General features: G+C 37.6%; 1 protein-coding gene across 1 annotated transcript in view; it reads right to left on the bottom strand.

Moving 5' to 3' along the window:
* Positions 1-4,699: 4,699 nt before the first annotated feature.
* LOC130564708 (LHFPL tetraspan subfamily member 6 protein) overlaps positions 4,700-18,034 on the bottom strand; it is a 68,256-nt gene continuing 54,921 nt past the window's right edge. The window contains exons 3-4 of the mRNA XM_057351043.1: positions 9,776-9,874; positions 4,700-5,445 (exon numbers count right to left, since the gene is read on the bottom strand). Coding sequence (XP_057207026.1) covers positions 5,327-5,445; positions 9,776-9,874 — 218 coding nt within the window. The 3' untranslated portion in view covers positions 4,700-5,326. The remainder of the gene's footprint in view (positions 5,446-9,775; positions 9,875-18,034) is intronic.

The raw sequence follows: 18,034 nt of genomic DNA, 5'->3' as shown, positions 1-18,034 counted from the left end.
AGTTCTTGACATACAGTATAAACATTAAATTCAACCATCATGTGTTTGCTTTTATGCAGACCTCACTACCTCCATTCATTTTCCAAATTCATTTATCCTCTGCAGGGTCACGAGAGGGCTGACGTCTATCCCATCCAAACACAATGCATGTGAAATATGGGATGCTAAATAATATAGTTTCATCTGCTGCTTCATGCACTGACCTACTGAGATGCAATACCTTCTGTGAACTTTAGAGACTTAACCTGTTTAATGTCATGCTGTGCAGAAATACACTGTCCATGAATACTTTAACTGTAATATTACTGTATTGCTTGAACTTGATGAGCGACCAATTAACTTTAATTTTTGTTTGCCAGTGTCACAAGTGGTGCTGTGACCTAGTGGTTAAAATTCTAGGCTGTGAACTAAAAAGTTTTTTACTTGTGTTGCTCTTTGAAGGTGACTCTTTCACTTCAAAGCAAGATTTTTAGGGTCCATTTAAAATTTGGGTGTTTTTCACTGCCAAATTTGTAAAGCCAAAATACAAACAATATCGTATGCCTCAAGGGGCCAGTTTGAACAACTATTGCATAAACAATTACATTTTTTATGTTTTTTTTTTTAGAAAATATGATGTGCAGCTTTCACGTGCATCATTTATAGTGAGATGTCAAATCGAGATGGGAGGGGCCTGAGCCAAACCACCTAGCAACCCCTTAAACACCTTGGCAACCAACTAGAAATAATGTATTATTATAATTATAATTTCAAAACTTTTACTGACAGTTAAGCACAATTTTTAAGATTTTTTTACTATAAAGGGCCATAAAAAATCTCATTACCATAACCATTTAAAACTGTCAATCTCATAGTATGTTTTGCTAAATAAAAGTTAAGCCATGATGCCTTTTTTTAAATCATACATACAATAATAAGACATCAATGAAGCATAATTTATTAGAAAATTATACATGTAACATTTTTAATGTGTTTTTTAAATAGGTTTTTAAAACTGCCTATATTGGTAATGAGAATGAAAAAATATTGGGTCCACAGAACATTCTGTCAAAGATTTCTTTTGTCATTTAAGAACATCTAGAAACGATTTCTAATTGTTTTTCCAGAATATTCTAATTTTACTGTGTTTAAAGCACTCAGACAAATCACGACACGTTAAGGTACTGAGAATTTCAGCAGAAAAAGCAATAAAACACATAAAAAACTTCTGCAGCTGGGGTCCTCTGTGAAATTACACGTTTTCCTTGTTTTTCTTGCAAATTTACAGTCATAAAAAATGCCAAGATTTCAAAATTTTCTGTAATTTTACGTTTTTTTACTGTATTTGAAAAAATAAATGAAAAATTACAAACATTATTGATGTAAAAACTGTAGAAAATAACAGAAACACTCTGGAAAATTACTTTTTTACAGCGCATGCTTTGTCCAAGGTAGAGAACAAAATTAAGTTTATGATGATCATTTATTGTGTAACCAAATTATATGTTTTATAATTAAAATCTTTACTGTCATTATGTTTCAGCGGTTTCATGAGAATGACCCATTTACAGAGTGTCATTTCCACTACATTAACATTTCTACATTTACAGTGCTTTTCATGTCTACATTTCATCAGTATGTGCTCTGAAAAACTGTTGCATATAGTGACTGTAATCATATGAAAAAATCTTTCTGCGGTTTCAGCTCTGACTGTTGTCGGTGAGATATCAAGCTGAGAAAATAGCAGAGTATGAAGCTTGTTCACATGACCTCATTGTGTCACGCTGAGCATCCGATCAAACACACGCCTCAAACTTCAGACAATCCTGAGCAATATCAGTGTGAGGAGAGATCTTACATGAAACTGGAGGACACTTGGCAAGAAAAGATGGGGTTCTCTCAGAAGTGAAGATGAAAACAGAAGTAAGGAGGAAGACAGCACACACAGACGTTTGAGGTATCGTAGGTATTCTCATTAAAAGAATGGATCATAGGAGCATGTGACCGTCAGTACATCAGACACCATTCTCACAAGTGTTACCATTGAGACTGTTGACTCAAAAATCACAAAAAATCTAATTTAATGTTTCTTTAGACATTAGATAAAAAACCCCAGTGAAGATTATTAAAGGGATAGTTCACCCCAAAATTTAAATTCTGTCATCATTTACAGTCATAAAAATAAAGGTGCTTAAAAGGTTCTCCACATTTTTGGTTCCACAAAGAGCCATTCAGGTAAAGGTGTCACGGTCCTGCCTTCATGTTCATGATTTTCTAGTCTTGTGGCAGGATCGTGACAGATCCCTTATGTTTAGTGTGAGAAAGTCATGGGTTGTTTACCTTTGAAATTCCATGTGCTTTCGCCCTGCCCCTCTCGTTTCCCGTATTGCCTTCCTGCCGTGTCTCATGTTCCTCACCTGCCCCTCGTTATCTTCCTTTGTCTGTCTCCCTATTTAATGCCCTTGTGTTTGCTGTCCTGTGCTGAATCATTTTGTATATCCCCCGTGTCATGCTCCTCTTACCTTGCCTAGTAGCATCTGTGGACTACCTTACCTTGTTTTGGACGTTGTGTTGTGGTTAGTGTTTATTGTTTATTTTACCCCTTCGAGGGAAGTGTTTGTTTTTGTTGAGTTATTGTTATAGTGATCGTGTCCTGTTTTCCCCATTGTGGGTTTTTGTTTTCTGTTCTGTTGTTTAAAATTAAAGTCTTGTGTTAACCCCTTCACCGCCTGCCTGCATCTGGGTTCTTCCTCACACACAGATCGTGACAGAACGATTCAGCCAACACTGAACCCAGCAGGCAGCAAGATGGACTACACCCCTACCAACCGCTGGCCCTGCACCTCCAATCCAGTTTGGTGGGAGGCAATAGCCTCCCAGTCACGCACCGGAGGTGGCCCGTTCCCGGCCCAGTGCCATCGGCCTCTGCAGGACTATGCTCGGGAGGTCGAGGCCAGGAAGGCATCCGTCCCCGAGGTGCTGGTGAGTGCCTACCTGATGGCCGGGATGGACGACCCACCATCTTTTCCGGAGCGGGAGGAGTTGGTTTACCAGCCGTTCCCACAGTTAGTGGAACGGTTGCAGCTTCGAGAGGAGTGTGGCAAAGACTCCTCTCCCAGCGATCATCCAATCTCCTCTCGTCCCGGTCTGGTGTCCATCCCGGAGGACCGTGTGGTGGGTACTCTCACCTTGAGGGACTCCACACCATCCTCCTCACCTCCTGCAGCCTCTCCACCACCAGCCAGCCTCGGTGGCAAGCGGGGGAGGCGAGAGTCCTGGGGGTCCTTTTCGGAGGCCTCCAACCCTGAGCCTGCCGTGCCCTTCACCTCGTTCCTTCAGCCGACCACCAGACGGGTGGCATCCAGCCCGGTGCAGCCGGAGATCCAGCCGGTGCAGCCGACGTCCCAGCCGGTGTCCAGTGTTGTATCCAGTCCAGTGTCCAGTCCGATGTCCAGTCCGGTGCAGCCGGAATCCAGTCCAGTGTCTTGTCCAGCCCAGCCGGTGATCCAGCCGGCGTCCCAGCCGGTGCAGTACACGTTCCTGTCGGTCTAGTGGATCTCACCCAAGTACACGTTCCTGTCGGTCTAGTGGATCTCACCCAAGTACATGTTCCTATTGGTCTTGCGGGTTATCCAAATACGTTTTTTGGTTGGTCAAGAGGACGTTTCATCCTGTGGATTTCCTTCACAGTCTGGAGGACTACAGAGATGTTCTGCTAACCCAGCCTTGTGACTTCAAACTATTTTTGTGGTGTATTGTGAGCTCTCCAGTGATATTCGTCTGGCTCTGCCTAGTGGATTATTGGACTACCAGTTGTAGATTACCTTTTTGTTATTTTTTTTGATCTCACCCAGTGGACTCTGTCAGAGCGGATATTGGACTTGACAGTTGTGGCTTACTGTTCTGTTTGACTCTTCGGAATCTTGCCCAGAGAATTCTCTGGCCCTGCTCACGGATTGTCTGCGGCGAGTGGGCGGCACGCAACGGTGCCTCGTGAATGTCTTTTTTTTTTCTCAGGGGGATAATAGCCCAGTTATCCCCTGACTCTAGCCCGGTATCACTTCCTCTGCAGGGGGTGTGTCCTATTGGAGCCGCTAGGCGGCCTTTTTTCTTTGATTCTCCACTGTGCTATTTTGGTGTGAGGTGCTTAATAAATCTGTTAAACCTGCTTTTGACTCTTGAGTTTCCCTGACAATTGACTACCATAGTAAGAAAACTTACTATATATATTTATTTTTTTAAGTTGAACATAAAGTAATATATTTTGAAGAATGTAGGACTATACTGAGGCACTTTTGACTACCATTGTCATTTTTCCTATGGTAGTCAATAGTGGCCGAGAACTGTTTGGTTGCAAGCATTCGTCCAAATATCTTTGTTTAACCAAAGAAATGTATACAGGTTTGGAACAACTAGAGTGAGTAAATGAAGACCGAATCTTAATTTTTGGATGAAGTATCCCTGTAAATTCTAGCTAGTCATAGTAGCGGCGTGAACAAAAACAATGCTGATAAACAAATTTTATTTACCAACACAAAATAAAAACAAATACATGATTGCTTGTCTTTTAAACACAATATGTCAGGAAGACAAAAACATGTTTTATCAGAACATTTGTTGTACTTTATATTTCTAGTATACACTTGTGTAAATGATCAAGCTTTGAACAAAAAAGCAATATAGAGATATTCATGAATATTATTGCATTTCACAATGGATATGAAAATAAACAAACAATCGTGATGAATATAGCTTTTGGTTATATTTTACTTTAAGTCTATATAAAATGCATTCCTAAAGTGTTTAATGTATTATCATTTCAATATTTACCTTTTCAGGAGGTGAGTATGTTTATCATTTGTTTTCAAGCATGTAAAGGGAATTTTTACATGTCTCTGTACTGCTTTTCTCAAGCTAACGTCGACAAAATGCCAACATTTGCAAAAATCTTCAAATGTGTGTTCAACTAAGTAGTCACGTGGTACGTAGCTGTATAAACTTACTGTATATACAGACTTCAAGTACACTTTTTAATACCTGATCCAGAGCTCACGTTTAAAATATAAATTGCAAAAGAAAAAAACTACAAAAAATAAGTACACACACAACATTGGTCATAAACTGATACTTGGTCCTTTTGCATCAAACACTCTCTGGTTTGTGAAAGCACTGAATGTGCTGTAAATAGTCTTGCCTCTTCAAGAAGTTCATGCTCACAAACATTCATGAGCAACAAGAGTCTCTATGACTGTAGAGTAATGGAGGAAAGATGTCATGCCTCGGGCAGTAGAGCCGGTCTCTGTTGGGTCTAAGGCATCCGTCCTGCTTGAGGCTGTTCCTGGTTATTTTAATACGGGTAGTGCTTTTGTTTCTTCCCAGCGAAACAGGCCAGCCAAGTGCACAGTAACATGGCAGAGGCAGCGCCCGCCCCGGTGCAATAATACGCCCAGCCGATCTGACAAGAGCCTAAGGACAAAACAAAGAGAGACGATAGTGTGTAAACAATGCAACTTCTTACAGGTAAACTTCAAAGCAGAGGTCATAGAGTATGAAGTGTGAAGATGTGATCAAAAGCATCTATGTGTGGTTTTGTGCTGTTATTTCTGTTCCAGGTTACAGAAAGACAAAGGACCTGTTTACAGCAGAACATTTATAAAAATCTAAATGATAAAAAATCTGTATTATACTGTAATGAACTATACTGTATATGTGAGATTAAAAAAAAGAAGAAAAAACGGTAACATCTCACACTGTGCTCAGACTTTTCTCCTTAGCTAAAGACTCTCATAAACTTTAAGAGGATACAGATGTGAGAATGTTAGTTTGTAGCTAAGGAGAATAATCTGAGCACTGTGAGATGTTACTGGGATCTCTTATAAAAACTTTTGAGGAGATAAATGTGAGAATGTATGAGACTCTAGCTAAGAGGAAAAGTCTGAGCACAGTGTGAGATGTTACGGAGATCTCATATGAAACCTTAGAGGAGATAAATGTGAGAATGTATGAGACTCTAGCTAAGGGGAAAAGTCTGAGCACAGTGTGAGATGTTACGGAGATCTCTTATGAAACCTTAGAGGAGATAAATGTGAGAATGTATGAGACTCTAGCTAAGGGGAAAAGTCTGAGCACAGTGTGAGATGGTATGGAGATCTTAGAGGAGATAAATGTGAGAGTGTTTGCCTCAGGAGACAAGTGTGAGAAGCATGAGACTCAAGCAAGTCTCTATTTGATGTTAATGTAACCTCATTTATGTCTTGCAAAAACCTTTGAGATGTTGAAGGTAGATTCTATGTCATTCATACACATCATTTCAATCAAGCACAATACATGCATTGACATATTTTAGTGATCATGTCATAGTTTTGGGGTCGATAGATCATATATAGACCTGTGTGCGTATGTACGTGCGTGTGCGCGTATTTTCTAAAGATGATGCAATTCTGACTTGGGAGTACCGACATTTGTTTTGTATATAATTTCTTATCATTATCCTTATTAATCGTATTTTTATTATTCTTTACTATTTTCATATGTTTAGTTTATTAGTTATATATTATATCATTTTATTTTTTACATAACATAATTTTGTCATTCTTGCAGCTTGGACAGTAATTATTCAGTGTGACTCAATCAGATTGAATTCCTTGTTTGGAATATGCACTGCAAATACAATGCTGGGCTTTGAAGATACATTTAAATGAGTCAGCCTTGATATTCAGAAATGTATAAAGCTATTTAAATGATAGTTTCTATATTTACAATTTTAGGGAAAATTTAAAATTTAACACATTTCTCCTAAAATTAAACTTAAAATATCTGGGGCTGGTTGCAAAAACTTCTTAGACTAGTCATCATTTTTTTAAGCCTGGTATAGACTGATTGCCCTTTGGTTACCCTAGTGAAAAATAAATATACTAAAATGTATTTGAAATACATTTATTTCATGCTAAGTATACTGCAAATCCATTCACATCTTATGTACTTAATGAAAATACACCTTGCGATTTTTGGTATACTAAATTGGTATACTTAAAGTCTGCTAAATTGGAACATCTAATTTTGTAATTAATATAATTTAATTGTGCAGAAATAGTGCAATTGATTGATTGTGCTAAAGTGGAACTATTGCAGGTATGCTTCAGGTACACTTTAAATATCTTGCATTGAAAGATTGATTTTATTAAAAAATCATAAAATCCTAATCAAAGTGACATTAGAACATAGTTTTATTTAAACACAGGCTTAATATGAAGAAATGTGCATTGTGTATAAATAGTACTCCAAATAAAGTTTAATAATAATTTTAAATCAGTAAGTCAAGTCAGTAAATCTGTTAATACATATACTTAGTATGAAATAAATGCATTGTTTTTTACTAGGGCAACTGCTGCTTGTTCTTTAGTAACAATTCAACTAATTATATGCAGCTGGCACCGGAAGACAAAGCTGATACATAAATGAGACGTGTAAGAGAATAATCAGCTCTTAGTACCCTGAACTAAGATAAATCCCTTTCAGAAACATAGCCTTGTGGTCAGCACATCAACATCGAAGCACAACAGCACCTCAGACGGCATGAGTTCGCATCCCAGCTAAAAGTACTTTCCTCTCCTCTTCCCTTCCCGTCTCTCATCCTACAGTCATGTCCAATGAATGTGAAAAACAATATCATCAACATCATCATAAAAAAACACAACAATAAAAAGTTTTCCAGTTTTTCTTCTTTTCATGTCTCACTTGTGTCTACTTTTATTTATCCTAAGGAGTTCTAAGAGAAATATCTGATAAACTGCTGAGACTTAATCAAGAAACACAAGATAATCACAACTATGTCTCCTGAGCTTAGAAAAAGCAACCAATGAGCAAACATGTTTTCCTCTGGGCTCTAGTGTTTTTTAATAAAGCTAGTTGTAAATATGCTAAATTGACCATAACATAAACATAAAAATACACTCATAAAATAAAATACATATATTTTAGGAATTTAAAATTTGTTTTAAATTTTAAAAATTCTAGTAATTTATTGAGCAAATAACTAAAACAACAAAATAGTCTTTATTCACAACTTAATGTTTTGTATGGCCTCATTTGGCCTTGATAACAGCGTGCAGTCTTGTTGGCATTGTTATGATGTACTTTTGTTTTTATGAAAACAGTCTCTGTTTTTATTGATGGAAATTGGGCGTCTGAATAAAGAAAAACAATAAAGTGCTTTATTATTTTTCAGCCGTTCTTGTAAAACAGCAAATTTGAAAATTCATGGATAACGACAATAATTATCTTTTAGTATTAGAAGTTAATAAAGAGCTTACACATAATGCTGGATTTATTGATAATCAATATAATTAATACTTAAAAATTTAAGTGAATAAAAATACAATTTAGTCTAGCTTTTAAGAGCATAAGTGAAGGTACATTGTGGATATCCAGTGGCAGCTGGTTCCATCAATCATCTCAATGAGATTTTTAGTACTGATGGTCACCTATAGGCGGTTTCAATATAAACAAACGTTATGTGGCCCAAACTTTTTCTTCATAGTTTTAATGTAATGTAATACAATTAATATACAATAAAATATTTATATAAATAAACAATAATATAAATTCAATACGAAATAAATTGTTATATTATTACCCAACACAGCCCTGAAGTTAACTTCGGGCCAGGCGTGTGCGTCCGATAAAACCGTCTGTTAGGTCAGTTATGTTGATGTTTCACTATATTAGATACTTTAGCCAAAAGCTGCACGTACACCCACTCACACAATGGGATTAAGCTGTCTGCATTTTTTATCTTTTTAAATCTTTTAATTGCTGTAAATACCCTACAGATGCAGATTAATTAATGCCACACCAATTTATCAACAAAAGAATCTAGCAACAAAATTTGGAGTTCATACCAAAGTCAAATAAACAATATAGCTAATATCAGTGAGGTGCTGAATATTTTATAAGTACTAAAGTTTCTAATTAACAGGAGGAAAACTGAAGCATCATAATGTTGATGAATTATGTAAACAGAGAATCACAAAATTGCAGAGAGCTGTTATTTGCATTCAAACAGCATAACATAAATGATAACAGGACCAGCAGACTATTACTATTACAAAATGAACAGAAAATACAAGATTTTTGTTACATATACAGCTGAAATATTTATTTAGGGGTTTAGTCCCAAAAACCATAGAACCAATTGTGCAACACTCAAGAATGTTTGTTCAACATTTGCTTGTCCCATCATTGTGACACAAATGCCAAACCCAGCGTCACAGTTGGCACTGAACGCAAAACTTTGAATTTGTGTCTGTCATAGTTGGATTTGTAATAGAGGTATTTGGTGAGGCAAACATCCTCATCAGTGTTGCTACAAACATGAATGTGCTTTTACTTTTAGAAACAATTGTATTGACAAAGTTTCACCTGGGAGATTATCGCGCACATGAAACAGCTCAAAAAAAGTGTTAAATGAAAGCTTATATGTGAGCCAAAAGAGAAAATTGAGTTGAGATCTTTCTCTATGTGTTGCATAAAGAAGTGTCACGTCGGGTTTGACACCATTAGTTGTCACATGTGTCATAACCTGGGTTTGAAATCCTATCCCGCCAATTGGAGAAGAATACAACTGAAATAAATCAATATGGCCTTGAAAAAGGTATAAATGAGACTGAATGATAAATGAATAGTATTTTCTTTAAGAAAGGTCAACTTGGGATGTAATAGTTCAATAATGTCACTGTGTATATGATGTACAGCAAATGCATGTGAACTAAAGAGTGAAAGTGACGTGAAGACGTACCAAGTTCATACTGATCTGAGCTGTTGTCACATGTCTGCTGGACCTCCTCACTGTCCCAGCCGAGAGGGAACAGAGCACATCCCGAACCAATGAGCAGACCTGGAGAAACAGAAAGTCATACTGTGTAAAACTGCTAAAATTTTCTAAACCTTTAAGCAGGAGACCCTTAGTAATGTTTCACTGTCTGCCTTAATTTTTTAAGTTAAAACAAATTAACTTAATGAGTCAATTGAACTTAATTATATTGAACTGACTTGAAAAAAGTGAGTTGGAAAATACAACTATATTTTTTTAAGTCAGTTCAATATAATTTAAGTTGAATTAACGCATCAAGCTAATTTGATTTAAGTTAAACATTTTATGAAGCTGTTTAACTTTTTAAGTTGTTTTTTTACAGTGTTGTTACAGAATCTTTTAACATGCACATTTGTCATGTGATAAAATCATCTTAAATATCCTAAAAACCTAGAGTAAGGAAGGAACACAACATGCATAGAGACCAGAATATTTTAACACAACTACATAGCAAGCATAGAGAACGCATTGGCAACCATTTGGCAACGCCCAGGCAACCACCCACAACACCACAGCATCATGTTTTTTTTACATGATGACAAAAACCCACCTGTACCTCTTTTATTTTTTATTAGATGCAAATTGTTGATGTCCTTTTGAAATCTCGTATCGCCATATTTCGTGTTTGTAACATTTCTGTCATAAATCATTATTATTAGTCACCCTTTATGTTTGTTTTGCAAATATCTAACCAATAAATTATAAAAAAAAATGCTTGTCAATTTTGACAACACAATATGTAATAATAAGTACAATGTTTTTTTTCCATTTCCTGAGAAAAACTAATTTGGACATCCAAGGTTTCAGAAGGGCAGCGACGATTTGTAACATTAAAATGTAAAGTCTACTGTAAAACGTAAACACTGCACTGCACACTAAATCACAACCACAACAAAACCTCATCACTTCATTATTTTAGGAAATTATTAAACAAAAACTAAGACGCACTTAGTGACAATAAAATGACACAAAAGGTATCAATGAAATAAAAACAAGGATGGGTTAAGTCCCTGATGGAGTCAGCGGGGCGAGTCGGGCCGGCAGTGTCACAGGAAGATAGCAGCACACCTCTGGATTTCCCTGAGCTGAGGTGTTGTCACGGAGCCCCCCTGACTCTGTCTCAAGATAGACACCAACCCGCAGGTCCTCGGCTAAGGGGCTTTTCTATCACATTAACTTAATCCTTTCCAATTTGCCTCTCGCATGCCTATCAGTCTTACAGCGGGACTGGAAAGAGAGGGGTGGGGCATTCCAAGACACGTCGATTAACCTCCGTCACACCGCATGGACTCACTGGGGTGGCCGAGATAGCGGAGAGGAATTAATCTTTTCGCTTATGTGGGGTGGGAACGCACGAGACGCACACACACACACACATGCAGATAATCAAATTGTCCTGCACGTTTTTCAATGTGTACAGATTTTGAGATATTAATCAGCACTTGAAGACAGGCAATCAAAAAAGCCTCTAAAGATTTAAGATATCATCACATTGTGCACATTTAGATTTTCCAGCATGAATTATTAATGCCTTTCATTGATGCCAGTGTTTTTCAGGGCATGTGCTAAATGAAACCATTTTATGCCCTCAGAAAATCTATTATTGTGCTATTTAGTTGTAATATACTTTGTATTTACAATAATATGCATGATTTATCCTGAAGAGAAATAATAGAACAACACCAGTCCTGCTTACATCTTGTATACTTTTAATGCGTGCAGATCAGTCACATTTTATAAATGATTAGTATAACAAAATATTCAACTTTTCGGCACAACTTGTCCTGTATTTTGTTTTGTTTTCCAGCACAAATATCAAAACATTCTTCATTCAAGATATGTTTACTTGTTATATTTTGACATTATGTATCTGCCAGCGGAATAAGAAAAATTAACTCAATTCAAAGGGAAAACAAGATTATTTTTCTTACCCCCTTTTTCTTTTTTTAAGCATCTAAACTTCTGATAAATTTCATGTCATTTTTCTACTCAAGAAAATGCATCTTGGTTTAAGAATGATAATAATGTTCGGGTATAAGAATGATATTTGTACTGAATAACAAGACAATAATAAGTGAAATTTTTTGCCACAGAGATCAATGACATTTTCAAGTCAAGTCAATTGTTAGTCCGGTGGACAATAAAGCTTTTGAAATATTACTCCATTAAAGAAAAATGAATCTGAATATTATACAGATTTGGGGGTGCGCCCTTTTGACTATCAAGCAATCACCTAGCAACTACACAGCAACACCCTGGCAACCACCCAAGTGCCTTGCAAGCACTGGGAAACACCGCTCAGATTTTCTCCAAAAATAAAAGAACTCCTTCAATGCATCTTTACTATGCCAAATCATCAAAAGCCAGTAAAGCCTCTAGCGTTTGCATTTAGCGCCCCTGAAACTGTTAGCGACGCCGAGATCTGTCTTTGGGAAGTTGGCGTTTATATAATCTTCTGTTGCTCGCTGCGGCGGAGGCGCAAATGTGTTTGCCAGCAGACCAGCCATGTTGTGACGCTAATGTATTCATGCGGAATATTAAACAAATTCATGAATTCTCTTTCAAGTCGTCAGTAATGTCAGGAGATAAAGAGGCGTGTAATCAGCTTGAAATGCCCCGCAGCACTGAAAAGTAAAAACAAAAGGGGTACAGCCGCCTCTATCCTGAAAAATTAAAGCAATGAAGGATGAGGGATTTTTTTGGTCTTCATTAATCACAAAGTGGCTGCTGTCTTCATTTTTAGCACAGAGAAACATATTTAACATATAAAACTGCATTTCTGTCAGCCATCTTTCATTTGGTTGAGGATTCGTTGAGGAGTACATGCAAATGTTTTCCAGTAAAAGAGTGACCTAATAAAATCCAAATTATGATGCAGATTGTCTCACATGGGAGAAAATAAAAGTAAATCAATTTCTTGAAACAGAAAGCAGAAGAAAACAGGAACATTGATTCTATTGATCATCAGACCAAAGTGCTGCTCTCACCTTTTATCTTTTCATTTTTGCCCTTTGTTCACGCACTTCTAATGAAGTCAGTCAGGAATATTCTTCCATCTCCGAAATGTTAATGAGACACATTACTTACTGGTTCAAACGGAAATGTGCAAATGATGGTGTACATAATTTCCACAGAAGATGGGGGAACACTGATGATCATTGCAAGATCTTAGAGCAACGAGAGGAAATGTAATGATGTAAGTAAATATGATAATTTATTTTGTATCTGGTAATGAGCCCAAGTCAAGTCCAGAAAACTTTACAGTCAACGTTTTACTTTCAGTCAGTTTTGATTTTGCGGTTGATCTTGAGATGTCTCGCGTCCACATAAACAAGGCCTTGACCTGAATTTGGGTCTCAGAACTTTTTGGTCTAGATCTTTGTGGTAGGAGGTCTGGTAGTGGTCTAGATCTTGGAGTTGGTATTGGACGGGGACTGTGGTTTACACTAAATAATTTTTTTAAGCATACTCCAATAAAAACCAGTCATACATTTTAACGCAAAAAGATTTGTAAACTGACTGTATAGCTTCTGTGTATAGTATGTAGTGTTATGTATTTCAAATGCAAATATTTATTATCATCTTACCTTCACCAGAATACGAAATTAAATTGGTAAAAAAAATACAGTAGGGTACAGTATTTACCTGTAGTAAATTGTAGCAACTGTGGTATACTATAGCATTATACTAGTGTAATTAATAGTATACTATAATAATCCGTAGTTTACTACAGCAAATACAAACTAGTATCCTTTAATATTTACAATAGTAAGGTTGCAAAAACACTATGCACGGTCAGAAAAAATACAAAACTGTACTTTTCTGTCGCTTGGGGTGGTACGGTACCCTTAAAGATTCATTTTTGTACCTTTACAAAACAATGAATGTTGTATATTTGGGTACATTATGCTATTGTGTGCCCTTTTAAGGTACAGTCAAATGTATGTATCTCTAGACTCATGGTGCACAAAAAGGTACAAAACAAATATTTTGTATACCTGTAAAGGTACAAAAAGGAACCTTTAAGGGTACTCCAGCGAGAGACAAGGTAGAAATTTTACTACAGTAAATACGAAAGTATTTTTTTTCACGTGGGAGTGCACACAGTTTACATGAAACCCTTACAAATGATATATTTTTCTATATTCTATTAATATATTATTTTATTACTAAGAAAAAGAATATGATGACCTTAACACTTTTGAAATGTTTGTGGGGGGTCTGAAGTTTGGGAAGCTCCGGTCTAGGTCTTGAAGTTGAAGGGTGTGGTATGGGTCTGGATCTTGCATTAGGGTTTCTGGTATTCTGGTAAAAGGCACTAATCAATCAGCAGGACACTTCATCAGAATCATAATAGCCTATAGAAACAGCCCCTCAAGGCATGCATGTTAAAAGACATGCCTACGCCGAGCAGCCCATCACTTCTGTGACTTTATTTGCATTTCATTAACTGTTTTCAGAAGTTTAATCCCGTCCTCCACACTTCCCATATGTGGGTTATTGAAACACATATATCGGTATAGAGGGGTGGGTGGAGATTACCAAGAATGGAAACAGCAACTTTACTGAAGTGCCAAGAAACCATAGCGAGGTGGAGGTTCAGTGCACCAACTAGAAGCTTGCAGAACTCTTAAAAAATGATTCTTGATGTCTGCTTTTGTACTTGTTTCCTGATACATCAAACGTTGCGACATTGTCCGTCAAAAACATACGCACACGAAAGTTTCAGGATTAAATGGATGATTCAACTCGAGTCGATATCATAGACGTGCACGCAATTACTGGTTTGAGGTGAAAAGCGGCAGGTTTTAAAGCACTGTGAATGCGGCGTAATGAATTCCATCTATTTTTCGAGAGCCTTTGACAAGCAACAAGAGGTTCTTCAGTTTTTAGAAGCACTCATGGGAATGAAAATGAATCTCTGTTTCCGAGACTGATGTCGCTGATGGAGATTGTTTTAAATTACACTTAAGTTTAATCGCGCACTTGTGAAGAAAAAAATAACACACCCAAATGGTATTTTTCCTTAATGAGATCATATCGTGGTGAAGTGTCTTTGAAACATTAAAACACTGCTTGGAATATTTAAGCATAAATGCGCAAAACAAGTAAATAACGCCCGTTTTGTGAACACAGTACATTTAAAACACGGTTCGGCGTTTTAAACAGAATTTTAGGGGTGTATTTGCAAATGCAGGAGTACTTAAATTGTAGACTTAAATTGAAGGAGAGACCCGAGATGACTGCCGGCAAGCATCCCAATGAATGAATGTGAAGAGACTCCACAAGTCCCAAACTTTCCCAGACGATCAGAAAGCCATTTTCCCAAATCGACGGCAAGCCCTCACCATTTATTAGGATCAGACGCTGGGGTTTCCAACACATCGATCTCTGGCGGTGTAGAACCAGTCCATTACAGGTTGCCATTAGTGTCGTCCATTAAAGAAGCATTCAATATCCACTCCTGAGTGGTTCATAATGAGTCTGCGGTTAATGCCAGCACACACGCTCTTATTATCTCTCTAAGTGCCATTCATTCAGTGAGGCCTGAGAATGGCCCCTACCACGGACATCCCTACAGGTAATTAAAGATTTAAGACACATGGTCAGAATACTGAACAGGAGGAGTTGAACTAAAAAGTCAATTTCAAGAGGAGGCCGACCCTTCAATGAGGATGGTTTAGTGCAGTGGTTTTCAAACTGGGGGGGGCCACAGTTTTTGTGGCATTTTATTAAATATTAAATTTATCATAAGTCTTGTGCAATCAAACATTAGAAAAATTAGACCACCAACCAAACGAATTGATGTTCCAGCATTGTATAATTTAATTTAATTAATTTAATTTCTTTGGTTTAACACAAATTAAGATTAAGATAATAAATCTTAATTCGGGGGGGCCACAAAGCAATGCAACCCACACAAAGGGGGCCTCACAATGAAAAAGTTTGAGAACCACTGGTTTATTGGGCCTGTACTCCATTCATTCCAACTACAGGTGTAAAATACATATTTATTAAACAAATAAAGTGGCAAACCGTAATGTTTTTCATTAAAAAAATAATGAATTACTGAAGTATTGGGTTAAATAATAATAGTTAATAGGAATGAAAAATGGGGTATCTCCAAACTCTTAGCAGAAACCAAGTCAACAGATTTTTGGAGGTTTGTGGTATTTACATGTGTGATGAATCACATTTTGCACGTGTTTCCGTGTTTCAGTGATATCATAACATATGCGGTTTGTGATATTTACTCTGCTTCGTATATTCATGAGTTCAAAATTCCTCACCCCAAGACCCACAAGACATGAAAGCTGTTTATTAAATGAAACTCAAGAGCTCATTTCTGAATGTCAAAGGCACGCCAACATAGCTGAAAATTGGCTTTCACACCGCGCTGGTTTATAAAAAGTCAGTCAGTGTTTATCCATGTAATAAAGGTTGAAAGGTGAGTTCTTAATCCAGTCGTCTGAGGTTTACATTCTCCCTTGAAAATCTCTTTTGGAGTATGAACAAGGTTGTGCCTTTCATCTGCCTGCCAATGCTCTGTCTCGGGATAGCTCATACCCTTTGTCAACCCTCCCTGGTCCTCTTCAATGGCGCCTCAGGAATTCCTTTCTCCCACTCTCTGGCCCACACAATAGAGTTCACGTTTAGCATTCACAAGGGGAGAAAAGAATGGGCAGGGACCGAGCGAAATAAGTCAGGTTAAGTTTAAGGGGGAGAGCAGAAAGGGGCAGTGAATAGGTCACGTCGAGCTGCTGTCAGAAGGTTTGAAAGAAGGAGAGCTGGTGAGAGCCCGCTGAGGGTTGAGGGCAGCGCGGAGACTGTCGAGGTGAATGGACCTCTCCCTCGCACGCTTTCACGGAGGCCAAAGAGTGATGGGACGAGAAACGAATGGGCAGATGGGAGCAGAAAGAAAAGAATACACAGGAAACAGGAGCACAGAGAAACGACAAGAGCCAATTAACAGAAAAATAGACATGAAGATGGATGAGAAAAACCAAAAGACGGCAAAACAGTTACGACTAACATTTTATACATACATTACAAACTAAGCCGATATAATGTACATATAATATAAAAGTATTTAAATGTAAGATTACTGCACACCAGATATTAGAGTCTGTTCATACCTGCAAACAACATTATCTTTCATTTTTGCGACATTTCAACCATGCTTTTTTATGGTTATGGTCATTTAAAGGGACAGTTCACCCAAAAATGAAAATTCTGTCATCATCTACTCACCTCAGCTTGTTCCAAATCTGTATAAATTGTTTTCTTCTGTAAAACACAAAAGATATTTTGAAAAATGTGGAAATCCAAACAGTTCTGGGGCACCATTGACTACTGTAGAGTTTCTTTCCCCATGGTAGTCAATAGTGACCCAAAATTGTTGGTTACAAACATTCTTCCAAATATCTTTCTTAGTGTTCAGTTTAACAATGACATTTATATACGTTTGGAAGAACTTGAGGTTTTAAATGATGACAGAATTTTCATTTTTGGGTGAACTGTCAATTTAAAAAGCATGTGTAATATGTGAATATCTATGCAATTAATTGCATAGATTGCAAAGTGTCTCCACACTCTTTCCGTTCCTGTAACATTTCATCTCCTTTTACGGTCCAAATGGGATCAGAGAATGTTTAAGAGTAGCTGAGCTTAACAACGCATAAAGCTTTCCCATAATCCTTTGAAAGTGTGCTATGGATTGGCGTAGGCAAGTGAAAGGATGTATACACAGCCGAGAGTGGGAGGGGACGGGGGTGGGAGGCTTTGGTGGGAAAGTTTGGATGTGGAGTGCAGTAAGTGGAGGCTTGTTAAAGTCCAGAGAGTTAAAGCCCTTGTGCTGTTAGATGGCTGAAGGCAAGAGGATCCGGTGTGATTACGTCTTCTGTCCGAGGCGGTCTGGGAATGAGGGCGGTCGGGGCATTAGGTGAAGATTTGTGGGAAGTCAAAGGTCAAATCACTATAAATAGGCCATTCTTTTTCATTAGTGTCATCTTCAGCAGTTCACACATTTAAGAGGAAATCTGGTCCATACGAGAGAGAGAGAGAGCGAGAGAGAGAGCGAGAGAGAGAGAGAGAGAGAGAGAGAGAGCGAGAGAGAGAGAGAGAGAGAGAGAGAGAGAGAGAGAGAGAGAGAGAGAGAGAGAGAGAGAGAGACGGAGAAGAGAC

The sequence above is a fragment of the Triplophysa rosa genome, linkage group LG14 (genome assembly GCF_024868665.1).
Source record: "Triplophysa rosa linkage group LG14, Trosa_1v2, whole genome shotgun sequence".
Lineage (NCBI taxonomy): Eukaryota > Metazoa > Chordata > Actinopteri > Cypriniformes > Nemacheilidae > Triplophysa > Triplophysa rosa.
This window is presented reverse-complemented; position numbering and strand designations above follow the sequence as displayed.